We start from the raw sequence: 25,879 nt of genomic DNA, 5'->3' as shown, positions 1-25,879 counted from the left end.
AGCAGATTCTTCCCTTTCCACACATCACGCAAACGCGTCCTTTACCCGCCGCTCCGTGCCGCACAAGAGGCAAAGGGTGTCTGCCAGGGACGGGCCGATCCCCGCAAGGCCCACCTCGGGCACGGCCGCTCCAGAGCCCCCGGCCCGGCCGAGCCCCGTGCGGGGGAGGCTCCGCCGTGAGTCCCCGCACAGGCGCACAGCCGCGGGCCCCGGCGCAAGGGCCAACCGAGCCCACGGGGCCCCGCCGGAGCCGGGCCGGAGCCCCGCGGAGCCCGCGCGAGGCGGCCGGTGTCGGTGCGCGGCCGTGCGGGGCTCCCTCCGCTCCTCGCCCGGGCCCGCACGGCGAGCGCAGGGCGCGGCCCCCGCCAGCCGGAGCCGGGGCGAGCAGCGGGGTCTCCGCCGCGGCGGCCGCGAAGGGCCCGGCGGGCAGCGCAGAGCCGCGTTCGCGGCGCTCCCCGCGCAGGTGGCGGCGGCCTTGCGGAGAGGCCGCGGCGGCGGCGCCGGCCGGCCCCTGTCCCCGCCCCTCCGGCCTCCTGGGGCGGCGGCGGCGGCCGCTGCGCTGTTCCCCTCCCTCTCTCGCTCGCTCCCTCCCTCCTCGGCTGCGGGGCTGTTCCCCCTCATGCGGATGTGACATTTCACGGCGTTACCGCAGCCGCCATTTTGAGGCACAGAGCGCTGGCGGCGGCGGAGCGGCAGCAGCGCGCCGGGGCTCGGGCGACGGGGGCGGCCCGCGGGCCGGGAGCGGCGAGCCGGGCGTCGGCCAGCGGCGGTGCCGGGGCGCCGGGGGGGGCGGGAGGGCACGGCAGGGGCCCCGCGGCGCCTCCCCGACTTCGCAGCGCCGCGGACACCTCGCCGGGGGAAGGGGAAGCGCCGGGCGCCACCGGGCCCTGACTCCGGGTCTCCCGTCCCCCCCTCCCGGTCCCCTCCCCTCCGGGCCCCGGGGAAGCCGCCGCCCCCGGCCGGTCCCTCCTCCCAGCCCCTTTTCCCCGACCGGGTGCCGCCGCCGAGATTGGGCGAATAGCGAGCAAATACGTGCGCGTCTCGCTGCCTCCGCCGGCGCCCCGCTCCCTACTCGCCGGAGCCCCGCCGCAGCCCCCAGAGCCGGGCGCTCAGTCCCGGCCGCTGCCGAGGCCCCGCCGCTCCTCCGCCCCTTCCCCTCCCGACACAGGCCCGCAGCCCCCCGCGGGAAAGGCCCAGCCCGCCGCCGCCGAGCCCCAGCCCCAGCCCGACATGAACCACCATCAGCAGCAGCAGCAGCACCAGAAGCCCGGGGAGCAGCAGCTGAGCGAGCCCGAGGACATGGAGATGGAAGGTAAAGCCGGGCAGGGCCCGCGCCCGCAACTCCACGGAGAGTTTCCCCCTCTGCCCCGCTCCCGGGGCTCCCCCGCCGCCGCGTCCCCTCGGGGCTCCTGGGCCGCCCTCCGCGATAAACACGCTCTGCCCTGGCCGCTCCTGCTGGTCCCGGCTCCTCCGGGGCGCGGGGAGCGCTGCCCGCCGGGGCTGCGGGGGGACGCCGGGGAAAGTTGCGGTGCGGGGCCGGGGAGGCGGCCCGGGGGGCTCCGCAGGAATTCGCACCGCGGGAGGGGGAGGGCGCGGGGGAAGAGCCGCTACAAAAGGAGCCCCGCGGCCCCGGACCCTCGGAGCCTCCCGCCGAGCATGGGGGCGAGCCGGGGGGGCACGGGGGTCCGGTCAAAGTAGTTGTCGTGATTCCGGGGCACGGTTTTGCGTGGGGCGGGCGAAAGGGACGCGGCTGTCGCGGGGCTGGCCGGCGGGGCGGGCGGGGGGCTGCAGCCCTGCCCTGCCCGGCCGCTCATTGTATGCAGGCAGCTACGCTGCTCGCCATTTTTAATTAACCCTCCTCCGAGGGTTATTTACAGAACCCGCTGCCGGCCGGGCCTGCGCGGGTCGGCGGGCAGCGCTGGCCATGTGTAGCGCCTGCACAGCCCGCGGCCCGCATCCTGCACCGTCATGCAGTTGCGCTGGCTCCATAAAGGAGGCACTACGTTTGCATGTTCCCTACCCCCGTCCGGTGTAGTCTCCAGTGGTGCCTTTAGCGGGGCCTTTTTTTTTTTTTTTTTTCCCTTTCTCTTTATTTTACATAGTGGTGATGTTTTTTGCGCGCCCTCCCCTCCTCTGAACAACACCTTCCATCTGAATTCAACGCTGTAAAATTATTTTGGGTAAATGTACGGTGGGGTTTTCGTTTCCAAAGGAAGGACGGCCACAGTGAGGTAGCTGCTCCTACCGATTGACTTGGAGGTCAAAATCACTAACTACCTAAATATCGTTTAGAATGCCTGCCTGTGAAGATGACAATTCTCATTCAGCCGTTCTAGTGAAGAGTGACATAAATACTCACCAGCACGAGATATTTTACTTGAAAACGGGTCAATTGACTTAGCTAATGTAGCTTTCTGCTAAATAATGGCCATTGAAATTGGAAGGAGTGAAGGTGTTTCAGTGGAAGTTTGTCACAGTGACTGGTGAGATTGCATTTCAAGATTAGAAGGTCATTACATAAAACCTGGTTTTTTAAAACATAAGTGTCTATTTCATACAATACTGGCTAAAACTTATCTACTGTCTAAGTTACTCTTCATTTCTGTTTTAGTAAAATCTCCAGATTGATGTTTCCGTACAATAGGACAGATATGTAAAAGGAGATGATTTAAAATATACCTCCTATTCGTATACATACAAATATTAGCATCTTGTGGGTTGCAGTTTTCATCAGATTGTTTGATAGTCTTTAGTAATCTGCATTTTTCTCAGTGTCCTTTTCAAGTCCTTTAGAATATTAACTAGGTTTACTCTTTTTATTTTGAATTTTGTGGGCTGGATGCGCCACCATGCTGGGCTCACTGTGACATGCTGGATGTTTTTATGCAGTTAAGGGTGTCTTGAACTTCTCTGGATTGCACCCCTCTGCCACTGGGAATATGGGAGTCCAAAATGCATGCAGAAATCCCTGTGATGGTTGTGAAAATCATGCTGGTAGCCACCTCCATTGGAGGGAAGAGTCTGTGCACATGTCAACATAGTGATACAGAGAATTTATCATTGTCTCAGAAATCTGTTTGAAATCTATTAGACCGCACACAGTTAATTCCAACTGATATGACAAACTTGGTAATTTTTGAGACTTTACAGAACTGCCCATTTATGTAAAAGCAAAACCAGAAAAGTTTAGCCTTTGGAGATTTGTTCCCATAAGTTTGATTTTTCTTAGAGAAACATGTTCATTTTACTGGACTGCAGAGATCAGATTATTGCTAACTTTTATTAAAAGTTGACATCATGGGTATCTATTAATTTAATGTGTAAAATAATGGTCATCATCTTAATATATGGGTGTTTGTGCTTTCTTTAGAGATGTTTTCAAGCAGTTAGGAAAAGACTTAATAACATGTAGTTAGCTTAATTTTAACACGCACAGAGCAGTATTGGATGCCATTCTTCAGTGAATGATCACATTAGATTTAGGAGGCATGTGAAGAATGCACAGTGGAAAATTGCACATCTTGATTTTAAATTACTTGAAGGTTTGCTTAGTCTGTGTACGGCTACACTGGATGAACAGTTTTTAAAGAGTGAAATAACCATTTCAGATGTAGTAATCAAAGTGTGGAATTAAACTCTTCAGAGTTGAATCAGTTAGGGTATTTTGAGTGTTTGCTCTCATGTCCCTGTTTTTTTCCCCTCCTCTTTCCCTTATGACTAATTTACTCTTCCTTGATGACCTTATGGACACTCTGTGTAAATAAAAGTACTACTGGACAGGGCTTTTGGACTTCATGAGGGATGAAGACATTCCCTTTAGAAAGGAAAATTCATCTCTGCATGATGGAGGAAAGAAGCAGTGACAGGTGTGGCTAGGGCCAGGTACAGGCTCAGCAGGACCAGGGTGTTGTAGCCTGACCTGCTTGCAGTACTTGCTACAGTGCTGCTGTGTTACCAGTCACCCCTTTGTGTATTTAGTCCTGTTACCTGTGGGTGTTAGTAATCAGCTTTAGCCTTACAGGGGCTGGGCAGTAGTGATATGTAGACAGAGAAACTTCAAATTTCAGAGCAGTGTAGTAGGAGCTGTGTCCTTTAGCTGAAGGCAGCTACTTCCCAAGCTGATGGGACACTTGGACAACACAGTGTTTGCTGCTGCTGGTTGTCTCCTCATGTGCCACACCAGCACATGGTGCTGCTGCCCCTCTCTGTGACTATTACAAACAGAAAGAGAGGGGTTAAAATGCAGTTCAGGCTGTTATTGGGTTCACTCTGCAGCCCCATTTAGTGTTGTGTGAATGTGGTGAGGGTTTGGCATTGGGGTAGGAGGGAACGAGAAGGGCAGCTTGAGCTAGCACAGATGCTGACAGTTACCTGGCCAAATTCTGTCTCTGGTCCTGGATTCCGTGTGCACCCATCATTTATTCACTGCTGCATAAAAGCGTGTGATTCTGGGTGCCTTGCCTGCCTTTGGGCCGAAACAGAGTGGGAGTGTGCAGATGAGCCGTTGGTGCCTGGGTGTTAGATAAATTAACAGTTTGGGCTGTTGATTAGTAAATTATCCTGTGGAAATTCTGCAGAGTTTATTTGTATGCTAAATAAATTTAGTGGAAGAAATATTAGTTTTTTCTGTACTGTAAGTAGGGTGTTTAGTTTGCTTTATCATGCAAAGAATTAGGGCTCTAGCGTTGTTAGTGAGTTGCTCTACATAGTGTAATGGAATCCAAGTCTGATACTTTATATATGCTTCCTCTGTAACATCTTTTCACAAATATGTGAGCTACAAAGGACTTAATACAAGTCTACAGTTACATATTGCATAGAGTTCTTTCATGAGAAGTCTCATTTGCAGTTTAATAACTGTAAATTTCCCTTGTTTATAATTTGAATCTGTTTTTTTTTTTTGTAGGTTCAGCCTCTACCCATAGTTCATAGGTGCATGTGTTTCTCTTTACGGAAGTTTCTTCCCTGAAGTAGCCAGCACAGGCTTGGCAACACAGTGTCACAGGCAGGGAACATGCAGTGACTGGTAGTTCAGCTTGCACACTTGTGTTCTGTCCTTGTGTCAGCTCTGCAGCCTCTCCCGCAATGCTATCTTTTAAGTTTTCCTTTAATTTGGGCAGTTTAAAGTTGAGACTTGAATTGCAGGTGAAATGCTGCAAGATACATACCAGAAAACCCTAGGAAAAAACTGACATGTTTGTGTGTATGTGAAAAGTTTAAAAGCACACTACTTTGCAGTTTTCATGCAACTGAAAGTTTGTGCTCCTTGCTCATTCCTATTTTGCTCATTACGGACAGAATTTGCTAGATTTCAGACCCAGTGTGGAATACTGGTCTCAAATACTTAACTTATTTTTGCCTGTCTTCTAAATGCTCGCTTCCCTCTCATGTTTTGTCCTCATTAGTATTCTCAATTCCTGGCAATTTAATATCATTTGCATACATAACCTAATGTTCACTTCTTTTTCTGCTTGCTTCTGTGCCTTCCTCCTGAAGGCCTGTATCCCTCTTTTTCCCTGTGCTCCTTTGCTATCTTCTGTTGCTTTTAGCCAGGTGGTGATAAAATGGAGCTGTGTGTTTGAGAGGAGAATATGCAGACAAATTTCATTATACAGCTGTGGGTATCTGCTTATTTATGTGTTCTTCCTGCCCCTTCCCCTCTCCAACGTTTTTCGTGAAACAGATGATGGTCAAGCGAGGGAATATAAAAATGCTGATGCAGTGGACAATAAGCAAAATTAGGTTAATTCTGGTGTTATACCTAAAGCAGAGAACCAGGCCTGGCCTCTTGCTCCCAATAATGATCATGTTTGGTAGCTCTGGAAACAACTTGCTTGGCTTTGGGAGAAGATGTGCATTGGATTGTTCTCAAGTAGCCACTTCATGCCAGCCAGGAAAACGGCCTTGGTGGCTTCTGGAGAGTACAAGCTGTGTCTGGAGTTCCTTCTGTGCATTCTCCATAAACTGTTCTCAGTAAGCTGTCAGATTTAGTAAACTCTCTGTGAAGAAGTGGAAATAGTGGAAAGTGTGTGCAAGCTTCAGAGGGAAGTGCAGGTCGCACACTCCTCAGGATGAGCCGTGTATCTCAGACTTCCTTACAGCACTCCGGTTGTTCCATGCTGTTGACTGAATTCGGAAGTGGTAAAAACTGCTCCCTGTTGGTCCTAGGGAGTTAAACAAAGTGAAGTAGCAAGCTGTCAAGTTGTGTGAGGAGAAGTAATAAGAGCCCGAAGTACTTTAAAAAAGCAGGTGAAGATAGTTGTTTAAAACTAACCGAATCAGTTTCATTGCTGCAAAGTAATTTATCACAAGAAAATCTAAACAGTGCATCCAGCCTTTAGCAGTTAAACCAGTTTAGCCAGTACATCTTGCATGACATCATTTGATATTTGGGGTAAGGGTGAAAATGAACTGGTTTAAAGCTTGTGAAGCATCCAATTTTTCTTGAATGATAATAAATTTAAAATAGGGCATTGTTTGCTTTAGTTTGTTCTTTGAGGTGTCTCAGATCAGTTGCTGTAGTTGGACTTTGTATCTTGGGGCTGTAGGGCTTAGGGCTGTCGATTGTGAAGGAGTAAAATATTGGATGGCTTGCAATACAAGTTATTAGTAATCCATAGCAAGTGTGCTCTTCCCCCAGAAATACATGTGTATTAATATATTCAACATTACTACATACTGATTTGACATTACCAGCAACAAGGTTAACAGCTAGTAAAAAGTGTTCTGACAAGTACAAGGGGGGCTGGAGGCAGGCTATCTTATTTATCAAGTTATTAAATATATAGTGTTGTTTTCTGAAATATTTCCATTGGTCGCTTAATGTATTTTGCTGCAGTGGTTATAGCATTTTAATTTCATATAGTAGCAAAAAGAGTGAGTGTCCCTAATCAGTGGCTATGGCTGTAGCATAATCTGTGCGTATTGTTGCAGGCTTAGACTGCAACATTTTAACATTTCTGCTAATCCATTTATTTTTCATCTTGCTTTGCTGATTGTAGTAAAACTATTTCTATAGGTTTCTAAAAATTGAGTAGGGTTTGAATGACTTGCCAGCAAAATGAAGAATGATCAGCTTGGAAATAGTCTTATTCTGACTTTGATTTGCCTAGATTCCCTAGAAGGCTGAGATTTTTGTCCACTAGAAATAATTAGGCTTCTGGGAATTAGTAGATGGATTTTGAAAATACTGTGCTGAGTATTTCCAGTCTGGGGAAGACAGTGTTAGTCTTACTGTAGTGTCTTAAGAATCTTGGGGATTCTCTTCAGAATTTAAAAATACATTTGAAAACAGTTTTATGTTGGGCTTGTTATGATCTAGAATATCACAATTTGATTGTCCAGTGTACAGCATGGTGGGTATATTTGTTAGGCAAAATGCATTAAAATACGGAGATTAAGTGATAAATTTTGAAAAATTTTAATTCCATACTGTAATCAATATATCATAGTATTGAACACTCACTTAGTGTTTTTAATTGCTGTTTGGCAACTGTTTTAAACATTACCAAAATAAGTAATTCCTGACCCATATAATAGTGAAGATTTAAGCAAAGCCATCATGCTCTGTAGCGTCAAATGTCTTAGGAGAGCAGTTTGCACTGTCTGCAAACCTGAGTTCTCCCTGACTGCAGCTGTAAAGTGAGCTCCAGAGTGATGCCACTCAGAGAAGGTGTGCCAGGAACATCCTCCTTAAATTGAGGAAGGAAAAACACTGTTCCCTCAGCCTGTTCTTGCATACGTGCTGGTGTGTGGATCTAGACAGCCTTCCAGGTGTCCTGAACACCATCAGCTGTTCTGCACCAGAGCCCCTCGGCTGGCACTCCAAAGCATATTGCAAGCCAGGGAAAGACAACGTGGATAGTGAGCTGGAATGTCCTATAAGGAGAAAGTTCAAAATAGATTTTTTTTTTTTTTTTTTTTTTTTTAGCAGTGCTGCAGTGATTTGCAATCTAGGAGAGGTGATGAGTTCTTTTAATAAATAGTCACATCTCTTTGATATAAAACATAAAATTACTGGGAAACAGAAATTGGAGCTTTAAATGTTGTGTGTTAAGGGGTTTAATGCACTCCAGTAGAACTTGATTTGAATGCAGAAATCTGTGAAAATTATTAAGGTAATTTTTCATAATTTCTCTTTTCCTAGTGTAAATAGCAAATAATGTGTAGGAACATCATTGGAGTTCACTGAGCTCTAATCTTGATCATCTGATGATTTCACAAGGTGCAGTGTAAGGGTATTTTTTAAGAATATGGCATCTCCAGCTGTGCATATGTGTTTTGGTAAAGGTCTAAGAACAGTTCTGGATTAGGGTTGTAAATGTGATGTTACCCTAATACAACAACTGGATGAATTTCTGCCATGTTTGAAAAAAGGAATGGTTGTGTATTCCCACAACAGAGATTTTCCTCCCCATGTATTTTAGTGAGTTTTCTAATATTCCTGGTACTGTTCAGCAAAACTCAGGTGGAGATTTTGATGAAAGTGTGAGAGTAACTATTAAAACTTGGTGATGGTTTTAAACTTCAAATACAACTTAATATTCTTTCTGATTAATAGATCAGGCATCAATGGTGTGAATCGATTTCATAAAATGCCTAGTCAGTGAATTTAAAATGTACAGATGTTACATCTATCTTTAGTAGATAAGGTAATAAATGATGTTACTTATTTTAATATATGACCTTTAAGAAGGGAGAAATTACATTTTTAAGAAGAGAAACAGGCTTCCCAATATGAGACCAGCACGTTGTGGGAGGAAGCCCCCCTGCCGAGGCACTGGAGCAGCTGTGCTATCCGCTCGTGTTGCTCCTGTGCGGCTGAGCCCATATTCCTCAGCAGAGGAGGAGGACTCGGGGTAGGTGCTTTGAGCTTGCCCATGTTCTGCAGTTCTCCCACTGTGCTGGACATGGTTGTGGCAATGGCAGAGGCTTGTATTCCAGCATTCCAGTGTGCAGGTATTAGGATCTAAAGGCTGGCCACCCTGTGCCTGGGGTCTCTATTTCCATGCGTTGCTATTTTGTCCATCAGCTCTGATAAGGGACCGTTATGGATCTGGTCCTACCAGGCTGCCTCAGCCCCCATATGACTGTGCTGTTTAGCACTATGCAGTTTTGGACAGTAACCTGTTGCATTTTTTAGTCTTGACAGTCTCTGATTGCTGGAAAAGAATGGAGAGATTGAGAAACGTTTGGAGAGTGAACATTTTCTTTTTTTTTTATTATTTTTCTTTCTTCCCCTCCATCTAGAAATGTGTATTGTCTCAGTCAAAGTGGAATTCTGAATCCTAGTACAGGGGCATGGTGATTTCTGCATCATCTTTGGTTTTTTCCAAGACCTGAGGTCGCTTCATTTGGAGGTGGGGCAGAACTTGGATTCTCCCTTCCTGCTCACAAACCCAGACAGTTCTCTTGATGCAGCTACCTCTTTGCTGCTCAGTAGTTGTGAGATGTGTCTCGGTTACTTATCACCAGATATTTCTGGTCACCACGATCAGGTAACAATTTTTAGGCACAAGTTTTCCTTCAGAGCGTATCTTATTTCTTCCAGTTAGATAAATGGTTAATTTGCTTCTCTTACAGATGTTGAAGCTGACAGGACACTCACATGCTGCTCTCTGGGTATACAGACTTCAGGTCCTAAGACAATGGGAGGTGTACTTGCTGTAAGAGGAAATTTGCTTAAGCAGAGTCTGTGTGAACCTTTTATTGTTTGTTAAATCAAGCTAAGGATTAGTTAGTTTTCCTTCTTCCTTGGGAATAGCACAGAATTGACCTCTTCTAAAGAATTTTTCACCTGGTTAAGTGTTAGTTGCTTAATAATATCAAGGGGTGAACCTAATTGTGGAGAACAGGAGAAATTATTAGAAGTTTGAACACAGCGATAAATATGTCTGTATGTTATATGAATTGAACAGTGGGTCACAAGGCACATGCAAAGCCCTCCCTGCTAGTAGCAATTAGAGTAAAATTGTTTCACAATTTTCATCTGCTTTCCTCCTTCTTCTTATTCTTCCTGCGTGACTTTCGCCTCCTCTCTTTCAGTCTGACTGGTTCAAATACTTCTTGCACTCTTGCATCAAAAAAAGCAGTCCCCTTAAAAACTAATATAACACTTAGTACTATTTCTGTCATGCCATGAAAGTAACCATAAAAATGTCAGGGTTTTTATTTTTTTTTCTTCTTTCTAAAAGTATCCTTATGGTTGAGGATGTAAAAATAAGCAACAATAAAATCAATCCCAAATCTGCCAGAACTAAAAACTGACTAATAATTTCTTTAAAAGTAGTTAATTCTGAAAGTTTAACCACAGAATTTTATAATAATTGTTTTTTCCTTCAAATATACAGTTCCATAGTGATTTTAAAATACTTCCTTATCCTCAGCAGATTTGTCTGATTTTTTTCAACTTATTTGATTCATCAGGCTTGTGCTTTCACCTAATACCTGTGCCCTGGAGTGTATCACCCAGAGCAGGAGAGAGGGCTGCTGTGGGAAGGATGTGGTCCTTACTGGAAAGGATTCTTGTGGCTTCCCTCTGAAGGAGGGACAGCTGTGCAGCTCCTTTGCTTATCAGCAGAGCTCTGCTGGGGAAACCCTCTTGATTTTGATAATAGCACGGATGAATGGGAAACTAATTAGAAAGTTGCACAACAATGGACCTCTGTTGTGCCTGTGTCAGTTGCCTGTTGATAAGGTGTGACTGTTGTGTCCTCTGTGCTTGGCTGGAGATCAGGAGTCAGACCCAGGGGCTCTCCAGTCCCTGCAGCTGAGCAGGAGCTGAGCTGGCTCTGGGACAGGTTGCGGTGTAGAGGTGGGACTGAGCCTCTTGGCTTTGCCACTGAAGAGAGATCTGTGGAGCCTCAGCATCTGTCTTCAGGCTTTTAAACTTGAGAGAAAAGCACTTCAGCTTTATTGGTCAGTGGCCTTTCTTGCTGGATTAAGAAAACATTCCAACTAATTGTATAAGACCTTTCAGCATCCTGCAGTTACAATGAACTGAGTGCACTGAGTGCCCGTGCCTCAAGTGGTTCTCCTCAGTATGTATATCTGGTGTCTTTCAGATCATGCATACCCTCATGAAGTGTTTGTGTAAATCTGTATTCCAACTAATAATTAAGATTAATAAAAATTCAGATATTTTATGCCACCTTCGAAGAGCAAAACTGTGATCAAATCCAAGAATTGTATGTGATTGCTTGAAGTAAAGCATACACAAGGTCTCAAACTGAGCCATAGGAGCTTTGCTTATCCAAATGTGTAAACACTTGCTTTTGCTGGAGGAGTTGTACCAGTAGCACTGAATTCAACACAGTCTGCATTTTGAAGGCCCATTTTGTTCAAGATTATTATAATTATTACCTGGCTTTTGCTTAAATTAGTCCAGCAGAAGCCCACTTAGCAGGTGTGCATGCTTGACCTCTCTGGAGTCAGAGGCATCTCCCACATCCCAGGAATCTCTCGACTGGTCCTGTGTCAGGTGGCTGTGCAGCAGTCCAGCTGAGAATGCCTGCACAAAAGAGGAGCTTAACCCAAAACTGAGCACAAGCTGCAGGGAAGGTCCTTGATTTTGGTCTGGGCACCAGACTTCATTATGTCAGATGACTTTGGCATGCTGCTGAGAGCCAGGGGAAGAGTTGTGTCTAGTTCAGTTTAACATTGCTACAGAGAAGAGATTGTCTTCCAGAGCAGGGGTTTTTGACCTCTGTGCTTTCCTTTTGCCTCCTTGCTCATAAGAAGAGGAATGAAGAGATCTGAATTTACAATAACTTCCCTATTTTTTATTTATTTTTAACCTAGCTGAGTTCACTGCTCTGCTTTATTATTTGGTCCCACAGACAAGTGGGTTAGCTTTATTGAGGAGGTAGGAGGATGAGAAAATTCTTAAGCCATTCATGGTTTCTATAACTTGTTTTTAAAACATACCCAAGACCCTTTATTGGGCACCTGGGCTCGTCTTCCCCCAAGAAATGCATTGCAGGGCTGTAGCAAAGTTCCAAAGGTATAAAATCCAAGTTTATAGAGCTCTTAGTGCAGATGCATGGTTTTACCATTATAAAAATTGAATGTTGTTCAGATGCAAACCACTTCTGGGGATGAAATTGTTCCTATTACAGGTCTGCTTCTGAATGTCTTCACTTCTTTTACTACTTTTTTTCTTTTCTTCCCACAAGGGTATTCCTAGTAGCTTAATACAGTTTCTTGCATTTTCCCACTTGGAGATATATGTGAAGGGTCTTCAGTTTTTTCACCTGTACAAAGTGGATTATTATTTTCTGATTCAAGTACATATTAAAAAGTCAATCAGTTACCGTTTTAAATCACAAATCTAAATAATACAAAATATAAGTTATAAATTTAAATAATAATTTAAATTCAATTATTATCTAAATGTCTTCTGTCCAAGTTGTCTTTTCGTGTGGGGTAAAAATTTCTAGCTTGCATTCAGACCTGGAGTTGGTGTTTAGTGCAGCTGTTTGATCAGCCAAGCTTTCTGGCCAGTGTGATGGTACTAATGTAAACAGGAGACACTGATTTCTGGAATATGGTTGGATAATAAAGGTTTTTAGCAGGTGTGTTAGAAGCATAGAGTTTCAGAGTTAACCTGCTTCCTGATCTGGAAAGCTTGCAGAAGAAGATGCATGAAATTTCTGTCATTTTGAATTCAGCTTAAAGTGTGCCTGTTGCTATTAGCATCGCATTCACCGGTTGGACCTAGGAAGTTAAAACTGGCTTAGAACTGATGAGCTTAATTCTAGACAGGGTCTAGTTAGAATAGCTGGAGCAAAATGTTGGCAGAGATTACCTGGACTAATGCTAATTTTTGATCTCTTATTTTTAATATACCTTGAAATGCACATTAACCACCTCAGATGCATGCTTTGTTAAATCAAAGGATGGGTGTACAATAGAAGTATTTAAAATTTTGGCAGCATACAGCTTTGTAAATAGATACTTGTGTTTTCTGGAATAAGAAATTTTTTTAAGTAAGTGGAGTTGTTGAGCAATTATGGTTGATTTCTACCCTAAATATGGACTGTTCCCTTCTGTGAGAAGCTTGTTAAACTCTCAGTGTGGTAAACCCTCTGCTGCTAATGTGCAATTTTGATTTCTACATCGTGCTCAGAAATTTGGGGAGGGGTTATTAATTTGGTAACTTGCTTCTCCATTGGGGATGTACTGCACCCCATAGCAGTCCTGTTCCTGACAGCACTTCCGTCCTGGTGAGCCATCTCCCAGCTGGGTGAGCTGTTGGGATGGCAGGACACTGCTCTGTTTCCAGGTGAGCGTGCACCAAAGGTAGAGGAGGGGCTGCCTAGGGAGGAGAAGCTTTGAAAACATCTAACTGCTTCCAAAAGAGAAACGTGCCCTGCCTCCTGGTCCAGTTCAGAAGGGCACCTGGAGAAGTGGGCAGATGGGAAGAATGCCTTGTTCTTGGTTGCAGCCTTGTCCAGGTGCTCCTTGGACCTGAGCAGAGGAGAGGCTGGAGAGATACCTGCTCATTTTTCCTGCTGCCCCTGAGAAAGAAGATGGTGTGTTAACTGCCTGCCAGGCAGGGAGTGGTGCCAGCACTCACTGACATGGAATTTTTAGTGGTATATGTTCACTTCAGAAGTTCAGCCTGTGTTCAAAAGATAGCTGTATACTTGGCTGTGTTGAGTGGGCCTGAAATTTCTGGGAGCTGGAATGCTTTCCTCACCCTACTGTTTTTCTTTCCCATGTTAATTCACTCACCAAGATCTGTAAGTCCAGAATAACTGTAGTAAGTCCATGTAACTGTAGTGGTTGAATGTGTGTAGCTGCCTCCTTGATCTGCAGAGAAATTTGGACTGTCTCAGTAATGTTCAGCAGCAGCAAAAGCTATTTTAAGATGCTATTTTAATGGTAGTTCAGCATCTGAATATACCTGAATAATTTGATTTATGGCCTACCCAGATTGCTTAATCACTTTCTGTGTTGTAAGATTTGGGAGAAAATACAAATTGCTGTAGATATGCCACTTGTAGTGGTGAGAAATACCTTCTTCTTTCCACAGAGTTCTACCAGCTCTTTGAGATGTGTTTTTTCAAGCAACGATAATAAAGTCTAAGGATTGGAGTTAAGTTGTTCGAGCTCTACTGAAGGGCATGTGACCATTGAAGAGTTTATAGAGCACCAGTGAGGTAGCAGGAGCCAGCAGTGGCAGGAACAGCTCTTGTGTGCACATCGTGTACCTGCCATCTGTGTACATCTTGTACCTGCCGAGGTTTTCACTCATCCTCTCTGTACTTCGGAGCAAAACTCAAAAACTGAAAACCCTTAATGCGCCAGAACTCAGGATTTTTGTCTCCTGGTTTTCTTTGTTTCCCCCTGAAGACAGAGCATCATGAAAGTTATGGACCTGTGTAAGCACAGATTCTGATTGTTGGATGTTGAGACACTGTATTGCTGGCACTTGGGTTGCTGATCCTGTTCAAGATCTGGCCAGACCAAGTAGACTAGTATATGAAATAAAATGCAGGGTCATTTCTTTAATCTCAGATAAGGTATTTATGTAAATCAAATATTACAATAATAGTGTCAGTAATACTAAGATAACCCTAAGTTCTGTAAATAATGCCAATACTATTGTTTCTGATTTAGTCCTCACTTACAGAACAGAAAGTGTGAAAGGTGTATCTTTGTTGAGCCAATCTGCATAGTTGTTGAAACTGAGAACAAAAATCTCATGGAAACTCTGCACGTCCAGCAGATTTTTTTTTCTCTAAAAGAAATATCATAGTTGTCCCTAGAACAGTAGGTGTAACATGCAGTTAATGCAGTGCAGGCAGTGCTGTTGTGTAGCAGGAGTTTGTCTCTCCGTTCTGGTTCTTAACCTCAGCTTCAGAGGGATGCCAGGATTCTGCTGGAGTGCTTGGGGCCAGTGCCTTGAGTTTGTCTGCATGTGTGCCAGTGCACGGGGGCTGCATTTGTTGGTGGGTGTGCAGTAATCTTTCCTTTTCCCCAGTAGCTGGAGCTCAGCATTCAAGTGAAAGCTCCCTGTACAGCTCAGCAGGGTGAGTTGAGAATTGTGCCTGAGAAGGAAGCTTGCAGGGGTTTGGAGTATGCTCAGACTTCAGGGGTGCTGGATTGTATTCAGACAGGGAATAAGTGCTGTTGGCATTGAAATTCTTATATTTGTAGCCTTTCTGTTTACTTCAAAAGGAAGAAATTTGTGGAGTTGATTGCTAGTAGGATTTGCAGAAAATAATGAAAATACCCTTCCTCCCAGTTATAAACCCATATTTGGCTGTGAACACTGCATGTTTTAGGTATGATGGCAATAGCAAAAGCTAAAACCAGGTGCCTGCAAGTTAATTGAAAGGTGTTTCTCTTTGTTCTGGGGTCATTTATTCTGTGTCAGCACTTTGAAGTAAATATTTTAATTTTCAAAGCAGAGAGGGTGGCATTTGCAGTGTTTTGAACACTGAAGGAATACCTTTTTATCTTGCCATGTGCAACCCAGCAGCAGTGGATGTGATACTTCTCCTGTGCGTGCAGCCTGGTCCTTGGGGTGCATTGCCTCTCTCCTGCAATTCAGCTGCAGGTGGCTTAAATCCCTTGGCCCTGCCTTGAGAAGGGCAGTATGGGGAGATCGTACAGCTTGATAGAAGTTTTCTGATAAAATCCCAGGGATCTCTAGCATCCCACAGATTATCATCCAGATGTTTAGGGAAATATCTTGTTTACTCAGATTGTCCAAGTCCAGGTGAGATGTACTCAGATGTACAGAGGTGTACTTACTGTGTCCCCTTGTCTGTTTCTCTTTTTGGTCTTGTGGGGTTTCTTTGATCTTAAGTTTGCTGAAAATGCATCAATAATAAAATATCCACAGGGACATTAAAATACCAGATCTTGGCCATATGAATTAACAGTTTATTTTAACATTTTCATGGTCAAAGGATGTAAAGGGGGGAAAAGATACATCTCCTAGGTAAAAATCTAGGCAATGTGTTGTGTCTGGTGAGGTTTGTGAACAAGCTTAAACAGGTAAAAACTCTCCTGTTACATGTGCACAGATAAATTTCCTGTTGTGTAGCTTAGCTGTTTGAAGTATGCCACTGTTGTGTTACCAGCCAGATAAACACAGAACTGCCACTTGGAGCCACGTGGTTTTGTAGGTAAAATAACTGAATGTTCTTTCAGAGGGATGGCTTGGTTCTTTTGCTGGTCTGAGAGCGGTGTCCCAGGGAGCAGCTTCTCCTCCCTGATAACCTCCAGCAAAATAACCACTAAAGTAACCATTCTCTTTTCAGTCCCTGTCTATTTTATCTTCTCCTTTTTAAAAACTGTCTTTTATATCTCTTCTTATTCTTTATTGCAAAGGCACAGTGTGTCTCTTTCTTATTTGCAGAGAAAAAGTTTCCCCTTCCGGAAGGGATAACAGTTGCAGTTAGATTATTACTGTCTCTAGTAATTCTTAAATCCTGCTCTAATTCCGACTTTGACCAATAACATCTGGAGCTTGTTTCAGGTTTGGGTCAGACCTGACTGTAATGGCATTTAAATTGGAACTCCCTGCTTCAGTTAGTTTAAAGAATAAAAAATTTAGTCACTTTTCAGTGAAAAACCTGCAAATAATGCACATCAATTGCAGATACTTCTTTTTTTTCTATGTACTTCTATTTCTTCAGCAAGATGTCTTAAATCATGTCTTCTCTGCTTCTGAAAGAAGGAACATCCTATGGCTTGTTAATTGAATTTTTTTGGTGAAAAAGGTCTGGAGCTAAGGAAGTGCCAGGAATTACATACTAGACAGTTTGTGGTGTACCTCTGTGTTTGGGTTTATTTTTCTCTTCTCCCCTGGGATCCACTGCCATGCACTATCCCATGCTCACACCCCTTCAAGGAAAACTCTCAGCAGTTTTAAAGTCAGGGAAAAGTAGTCCAGGAAAAAGAGAGGCAATGAGGATCTAGTAGAGGGGAACACTGCCAAAAAAAATCTGCCTTTGTATGCTCCAGAGATGTACTCCAAATAGTGAGAGCATTTGTGGGGTTAAGTTGTAGCAGGAAATGTGAATGGACTAACTGGAGCAAAAAAAGTGTGAGTAGTGAGGGTTTCTGTCCCAGCTGTGTTTGAGGTTGTAGTGGTGATGATGACACAGACCACAAAATGCTGCATTATTAGAGAGAAAAATACAGGGTGTGGAGTAAACTTAAGGGACTTTGTGTTGTCCTGAGACAAAGGAAGAATCGTTCATCATTGGTAGAATAAGGAATTTGAGATACAGCTTAATTCGGTGGTGGTGTTTATACCAGCTTCTAGCCAGAGGCAAAGCAGGAAGGCAGTAATTAATTTTGAACGTCCTCAAAATTTGCTTCAGGTGAGTGGCACTAACAGTGAAGTGAAAATAGAAGTAGTTGGGGAGGTTTGCCAGAAAGAATAGAGTATTGAGATTGGCGATTTCTGGAATCAGGGTGTTCTGTAAAGCATAAGAAAGATGTAGTTCACTGAGTAGCATGCAGTAGCCAACTGTCCTAAAATGTGTTTCTAGTCTGTTTTGTTGCCTTTGTGTTCTAAGAATAGTTGTCCAGAAAGCTGTTGAAATACTGGCTGAGGATTTGGCTTATGAAACAAAAAAATAAATGTAATATGTAGTAAGAAAGTAAATATGCAACAAACATGTGAGCAGTGAAATACAACTTCCTCTTCAGAATGTATTTCTGGTGAAAAATGTGCTAATTATAACTGCTGCCACATGTGAAGTAACTTGGTTTTCCAAAGAAAAAGGAGAAGAATTTTGACCAACTTGTTTTGTCTCCCTTTACCAGGGAAAACTGAATTGGGTGATTGTTTGGGACGATGACATATCAGGACATTACCAAGAGCACTGAAATATCCTAGAGCCCCACCATATGCAATAAAATCTATCAGAAGCATCATTATCCGTCCACCCCTGCCATTTGATTGCTCTTTAAAATGAAACGAAAATTAAATTACATAGGTATGAGGTCTTCCTTCTTGAATGCATCTCTCAATCTTCTGTTTCTGAAATAGTTGTTTTCATAAACCGTGTAGTTTTGAAGTTAACAGCTGCAGAGGTTACTGTATGAAGTACAGGGTTCAAGAAGCTCTGTCTGTGATGCAGTTCTAAAAGATTGCTGGTTTAGAGGGGTTCCAGTGTATATCAGTAGGTTCTTCTTTATTCTTGTTTGTATTACAAATTGCTCAGGTTTGGAGATCTGAATTTGGCTGTTCACAGCTAGTGCGCCTGTGGAGGAGTACACAGCAGTTTCTTTGCCTCCTGGATTTCAGTGTGTTTGTGTTAGGATTTGGAAAAGCAAGTTAGCCTCAAAATCTGTATATGGCTGGGTCTGTACACTGTTTTCTCTAGAATACAAAGTATAACTTCATTCCTGATTGTGATTGCTTAACTAATAGGCCTGGGGAAGCAGGGACTTGGTTCCGTGGTCCCATGGCAGCCTGTTTGGCACCAGAACAGCTGGTTGGCTATTTAACACTGAATAGTTAAACAGGAAAAGCTTTTTCAGTCACTTAAAAGTTTTCTTTTGTTTTCAGTAAGAAAAGAATGCGACTTAAAATTGCTGACAAAGAAAAGTGATAAAATTGTCAGTGGAGTGCTTAACTGAGGATTATAAAGTTCTCCTGCATTCTTTTAAGAATTCCGTGGTAAATAGTGGAGACTGACACCCGAGATTCCATACAAAACAGTTTTTCAGCTGTGTTATTTGTTTGAAGAAAGTTGTTCTCCATGTAGACGGTATTAAATAATTAACACTGTTTAGTGCTAATTTTGGTGTCTGCTAACATTTGGATGTTTTCAGTACAGTAACTTTCATCTTCAAAGCAGTAAAGTAAAGCTGATCTTCAGAACATTTTACAACAATAATCAGCTCTTTCTTAGAGCCTAAGTAATAATTTTCTTGCATTAACACTTGGGGGTAGAAAGGTTGCTGTCAGAATGGAAAGGGAAAATAAAGGTTAAATCTTAGTTAAAACGAATGCTGAAGAAAGTGTAAACTGCTTTGGGATTTAATGGTTCTGTTGTAGAGACTGAGGAAAACTCTTGGATCAGTGCTCTGTTAAGGCTTCTAAAATTATTTTAATGATCGCTAGTGTTCGTGCTACAAAGTAGAAGAAAGCAGCCACCTGGCAGATGATTCAGTAGATTAAGGCTGGCCAGAAGTTTAGTGGCTGGGGTTTCTTGGGAGTGTCTAGACCCCAAAATCTTCATGGAGACTCAGTCAAAATGGGGACACTGATGGAGGGAAGGGGATTTCCAAATGGGAGCAGGATGGGGTAAACCACCCCACAGTCTCTGCTCGCTGGGGCACCAGCTCTGAGCCTTTTTTGTATTCAAGGCAGGGGCATCACCAAATCTCCCGTCCCAGCTGGACCTGCCTTCCATGCACAGTCGTTCTGTGTTCGTCTTCTGTCAGTGAAGCTTTTGTAGACCATGGCACAGTGCTAACAGGCAAGGCTGGAAAATTGAGCTCATTAAGGAACAACCTCAAAAGCTCTTGGGAACCATGTCTTTTAGGAATTTGGGAAGCTAGTGGAGAATAGAACTCAGAAGTCTATGTCTTAGAGAACAAGAAAGCTTCTTTTCCAGACAATCCCATTTGAAAAAAGGAACGTTTTTTGTTTTGCTTATTTTGCAGTTGTTAATTTTAGATGAGAGCGTAATTGCTTGTTAGTTACATCAAAAACAAACGTTAAAATTAACTCAAAGTATAAGTGTTTTTGGTTTTTTTTTAAGCAGGAATCTCTTAAAATCATAGTTTACTATTATCCTTGAAATGTATCTGTTACTAAACACAGTGAAAACTGAATTTCAGTAGAAAATAATGATTTTGTCAGCAGTGTTCCCTGTATGGCTGGCAGGAAGCAGTAAATGTTCCTGTGTTGCCAGGCCGTGCACGTGTGCGTGTGTATCAGTTCACATAAAGGACTTAACAAAACAACCTCAAACCTCAGGCCTTGAATGGTTTAATTGTTGTTGTCGTTTTCCCCACGGTTAATCTACACTGGTAAAAGCGACCCTGATGTGAGGTTAGGATTTATCAGCACCGGGCGCCCCACGCTAATTGGTTCAGCTCTGCACTTCACTGCCGCACGCTTCTTTGGAGCAGAGGCTGCTCAGAGCAGTTCCCTGCTCAAGCCAGGAGCAAACTCACCTGCATGTGTATGGCTCATCCTGCTCCCAGCCCCACACTGCCTGGATGCTTCTCCACAGCTGGGAATGCTTTTCCTGGATATTTGCATAAGATTAGCCACTCTGGATTGAGCAGAAATCGTTTAACCTGGTGTATTGAGGTTTGTCAGTGGCAGATGCTGATGTTAAACACGAGTGCAGGGGAGGGATGGCGGGTTCCCTTCCCTGCTGTGCACACCCCGAGGGTATCTGAGCCTGGCCACGCTGCCTCAGTACCTTTTCAGCACTCCTCACAGAATCTTCTTCCATTCACTGCATCGCTTTTGGAAGTGAACTGGGAGTAATGAATGCTTTGTGTAAGTTCACTGCGCTGCTGCATTTCGAGCACCGAGTGCAGCCTGGTTAACAGCCTTGCTTTCCTCCTCCATCTTGAAAAGGTATAGGAGAAGTAAAGAAGTTACAGCAAGAAGAATAAAGATGGTACAAGGTATCAACTGGCTGTTTAGCAGTATTGACTGAGTGGACTAGGAGGGGTCCTGGATGACTGAGGAAAGATGTGCTGAAAGTCTGGAGAGCAGATTTTGTTTTTTTAAATTGCATTCTGGTAATTTAATATGAAGTCCCTTGTGTATTTTAAGTAGTAGAAAATCCCATATCCTCCTCTAGTTATGAAGAAGCCACACCAGCACATGACAGGCTTGATTTACGGTTCTTCTGTAAAAACAGTATCTTTCTGCTTCCATATTACATTCCAGATTGCTCTAGTACTCAGTGCATTGTGCTAATTAGAGCCTGTAGTGGTTCTTGGTTGCAGAAGCCACCAGCTCAAGAAAAAAAATGTAGTCAGATACTGTGCTACTGAGATCATCCAGTTGTGCATCCCAGCTAGGAAGTGTATGCATCCAGTGGCATGGCAGAGGTCCCCACTCCGTGTGTCCTCAGGGACACAGGTTTTACATTTTTCTAGATTCACCGTGGGACTACCGGATCAAGTTTGGAGATGCTTTGGCCTGGGATTTCAGGCTGCTTTGCTGTAACAGCCACCTCTGCAACACGTTCCATAGTTATCCTCAAAGGAGCACTTTCTAGTGAGTGTGTTTGATTTTGACTCCTTTACTATGCATCAAAGAAACTTGGATTTAGGCTTGTGTTGTCAGATGAGAAGGAAATATGAGCAACTGTGCTTGCCTGTTTCTTCACAGTTTTATATGGTTTTTAATGTTATTTTCCTGAATCTGATTTATTTGCCTTTCCCTCTTCTCACCAAAGCCTAGTCTAGAACTACCAGCTACCTGCAACCACTGAGTCAGATTCTGTGAACGTGGAATACCTTATGTATCTATCCATTTCTCTGCACAGCTGGGAGTATAAGGAAGAGGGAAAACAAGATGAGTTAGACAATCTCCAATAAAAAAGGAAGACCTTTAAAAGCATTACTGAAAAGAACAGGAAGAAATGCTGGAAGTGTTAGATCCCTAAATGTGAGGGTTTTGGGCACATTGCACAGTTTCTGTGGCCTGGAGTAGTCTTTTTTGTTAAAAGATAAATTAAAAGATGGGGCTAAAGTAGGTGGTTTATATTTTTTGCTCCTAGTGCCTATAAAATGAATTCCAGTGCAAATCCATATTGTTATCCAGTGTTGTTCTCTACTAGGAAATTAATTTTGCTTTTAAACTCCAGCATGGACAGATCAACAGTGTTTCAGCAGTTTAAAAATCATGTCACCATTAGGAAAATACATTCAAGCTACCTTCCTGTGCTACTGTTAGTGTGAGCAAAACTCAGCATGCTTCAAGGCTGAGTTCAGGAGTGAGCAGTGCAATTTGCTGTAGGGATGAATCTGGTCTCAAACCAGAGTTACAGACTCTGAAATAGTGGTGAATAATATTTTGACTCTGTAGCAGAGTAACTGCGCAGAAGCAGTGTACCTTCAGAGCTAGTTTGGGCAAGTGGTGTGTGTGATCATACCCATGTAAGGCAATGTTTTATGCTACTGGTAAGTGTGCAAAACCTTTTTGCTGCATAAGCATATTGTGACTGTTCAGTTATTGTATTTAATTAAATAGGTGTACCCCAAGACTCTCTGAGACTGTGGCTCGTACTCATCCGAAATTATACAGAAGTGAGTTCTGAAAAACTTACATATCTGAGTAATAAAATCATGCTGGTCCAGGTGGCGGAGGTGTGTGCTTTTCTAGACTTCTCCAGGGAAAGAGGGAAGTGCTAATGGGAGCAGAATCACTAATTCCATCATGAGCTTATATTATTGTCCATATAAACTCATTTTAATTGCTGTTTAATTGTCTGTCTTAAACACACCAAAAACATGTCCACAGCACTGTAGCGTGCTGGGTATAGTGTCACACAAACATAAATACTCTGTAGCCTTTGGACTGCCCTGGTTCCAGCTGAGGATGCATCTTTTCCTCTTTTTGAACTAAGTTTTTTCTTTGAGTAATTTCGCAGCCTCTCTAGTGATGCCACAGATGGGAGCCTTTGTTGTTGCAGTGGGGAAGGCCATTACTCAGTAGAGCACTAAAACAGAGGGGTGTGATACTGGAAAAACACATTGTTTAGGGTGTGTTCGGTAGGTTGGGACCGAGTGCCCGAGCCACAGCAGAGATGTAATCACACTGCCATCCCTGGAATGTGCAGAGACAAGACCTGACGAGTTAGGGTAGTTGCTTCTGTAGCCTTGCTGCTCTAGATACAGCAAGGAGAAGGTAGTGCAAGTCCAGGAGCTGCTGCCATAATGGTTCGTGACACTTCTGGTGTGTTGGCCTTCCCTGATCATGGAAAAAAATAATTTATCTTGTCAACTGTTGTAGTTACTGGGTTTTTGAGTATTACAGGGTAGCCAGAAGCAGTCTTCCTGCCTTTCTTCATGATCTGATAGTTTTCTAGACACATAGCCTAAGCGGAAAAAGCTCTTCAGACTAAGAAAAGGAACTGTGAAAGATTTTTCAGCAGACCTCCTCTTGTCCTAATGGCTGCTAAAAGGTCCAAAAGGTTGTGACACTGTGTAATGCGTAAAGCCAGGATAATGAGGCAGGTTGGGATCTTCTGCTAAATAATTTCATGGTACTGAAGAAAAACTCGCACCAGTGCTGCTGTCTACCCCAGTTATTAAATACCTGGGGCTTAAATAGCATTTGAAAGATCCCTTGAAATGTGAAGGCTGCCTATACACTCTCTTCAGCAAGAGCATGAAGTTGTAATGTTGTTAGTGTCCAAACTGTACTCTGGTTCACACAATCTTTCATCTGACATTGAATTATTCATAAAGCAAAGGGTTAAACTGCTGAAAGCAGGTAATTTAGTCACTTTTGGTTTCAGTAGATTTTTGGGGTGGCTTCTTCAATGGCAGCCTAAAGTCCCCTGAGTAGTTGTATTGATAACACCCTAAATGCTTTTTATGTGTCAGTAGGAAATTAATCACATTTTAAAGACATTTTAAGGGTTTTATTTTGTAAAGTGCTATCAGACTGCTTCTGTCTTTGAAGATCAGCAGATAAATGGGTTGCTGCAGCAAACTGCTTAGTTATAGAGCAGGTTCTGTGTAAGTTACTTGTTCGTAGCTATTTTTCTATCCACAGAGTTACATTGTACCGCCTGTTTATTTTCCCATGAAGGTAACTGTCAGTGGGATGAAGCTTCTGATACTATTTACCTTACAGACTGGTATTGTTCATGTGTGCTGTTCAGTGTTCAGGGGCTTCTTAGAGTGTAACTGCTTTGTTTTATCTAAGAATAGAATAATCATGTAATCTAGTAATACAGTTTTGTTCCATTCATTAGTTACGTTGGTGCAGTTAGAAACCAGTCTGGCCATCCTGTACTTCGTCAAAGTGTCCTCTTTGGCTGAGCAGACCCAGTGATGGGAATGGAAGGCACAGCAACATAATGATTGATCAGTGTAATAAGTGGTGGCTGCAGTGTTGTTACTGTCTGTCTAGTCATTGCTGAATATTCCGTAGGCATGGCAGGGATGAGTCTGCTTCCAGGAAGTTGTCCCATCCCAGTTCTTCATTTGCTGTCTTGTGTAACATCATCTCCTTCTGTGGGAGATTTGCAATTCCCAGTCAATAATGTAGTAATTACTTGTTTCAGATGACAATTAGAGAGCAAGAGACTTCCATATAATACTGGTTTTTGTTTTGTTTTGTTTTAAGATTTAGCATTGGATACTTGCTTGTCAGTAAATAAATGTCTTTTCTCTTTTGTTTATAGATATAATAGAGCAAATTTTGAAAGGATTGAAGATCTCTAAACCTTTTTTCTCTAGCTGGATGTCTCCTCACTTCCTATACCCCTAATACCTTTCTCCCTTAGTCTGTAAGCTTGGCTCTGCCCCCTCATACTTCTGTAGAAGCTTTTTCCCTTTAAGACTTAGTCATTGTCCTTCATAACTTCCTTGTTAAGGTACATATATTTCTAGATACACCTTTTTTTTGGCACTGGACCAAGTAATGAAACATGAAGAAAGAAAAACAATAAATAAAACCGAAGTAAATTTCCCCCAGTTTTGCTATTGGGAGGATTAACTTTTAACTGTTTGGACAAATAATATAAAATTCACAAGCAGTTATCTACATCTTCATCCATAGGATCATGGGAGTTTATGTACTTCCCTTTCCCCTCCTCGCATTCTTCTGGCCAAATTAATCTCAGTCTCTGTTACTGTTTGATACCTTTGAAATGTTTTAGGTGAATTGCTTTATTTTTGGATGCCTTTTGAAAGGCAGCCGCAGTACAGAAATTGCTTGATTCTTCTTCAGATTTTTCAATACAGCAACCTAGGACTGTCTTGGAAAAATGAAACTGCGTAGAATGCTTTTCATTTAATTCCTTTTCTCTTGAGTCCCTTTGTGCAATAAGTGGTGTTTGTATTCTAACTGCAGGTAGGGATTAGAGGCCAAATGGTTTCTCTTACTTTAGAAAAGCTGAGTTCTTTCACAGCAGGTGAGGGGAAATTTTTGCTCTGAACACTTCTAGTAGTTCAAAGATTGACTACTGTAAATGAATTCCATTCAGATCATGGAGTTGAGAGCTTGTTTGGCTAATTTTGGTATGTGTGGTTGTTTTGGTTTTTTTTTTTTTTTTTGCCTGGTTATTTGGTTTTTTGTTCATTCTTTTTAAACCCTGCCCTCCTGGGAGCCACCCTATTCATCTGGCTTTCAGAGCAATGGTTTCCAGACTTCTGGAGAAGCAAGCTGCTGGAGCCCACAAGTTTTCTTGTGAGCTGTTACGGCCACAAAAAAACCATTTCTATGGGAGTGCCTGCAGCCCCCTTACAGGCATGGTCTGGGCAGTCTTTGCTCCAGAGTTGTAAAGTAACCTGTTGGCATTGTTTCTTCCAGCTCAAGGCAGGTATTTGTTTATCATCTTCTTCACATTTTTCTAACTTTCTTGTTTGCTTTCAAGAAGTACTATTCTTGCTTTCTGTTTGAGTTGCTTTAGTGTCCTCTTTGCACCACAACAGTTCGGTAACTGCTTCGGAAAGCTGACATTTACTGCTGCTTTAGGAATTTCTCAATTTTGTATTTTGATGTGCTGCCCAATGGCTACAATAGCAAGGATCAATTTGGTGGTTAAAGAGTGATATTTATTACAGCCCTTGAAATCACAGGGTGTTTATTCATTATGATTTCTAGCAGTGATGATTTCTTAATTTTTTTTTATTATTATTTTAACTTGTGTGCTATTATCCATGTCAGGCTGGTGTTTTAAACTGTACACTGAAG

At 43.2% G+C, this 25,879-nt stretch overlaps 1 protein-coding gene across 1 annotated transcript in view; it reads left to right on the top strand.

Annotated features, from left to right (window-relative positions):
* Positions 1–848: 848 nt before the first annotated feature.
* USP7 (ubiquitin specific peptidase 7) overlaps positions 849–25,879 on the top strand; it is a 69,785-nt gene continuing 44,754 nt past the window's right edge. The window contains exon 1 of the mRNA XM_040078720.2: positions 849–1,312. Within this exon, the coding sequence (XP_039934654.1) occupies positions 1,231–1,312 (82 nt within the window). The 5' untranslated portion in view covers positions 849–1,230. The remainder of the gene's footprint in view (positions 1,313–25,879) is intronic.

This window comes from Hirundo rustica, chromosome 15 (genome assembly GCF_015227805.2).
Source record: "Hirundo rustica isolate bHirRus1 chromosome 15, bHirRus1.pri.v3, whole genome shotgun sequence".
Lineage (NCBI taxonomy): Eukaryota > Metazoa > Chordata > Aves > Passeriformes > Hirundinidae > Hirundo > Hirundo rustica.
Note: the sequence above shows the minus strand (reverse complement) of the source record. Positions and strands in the feature narration are given on the sequence as shown.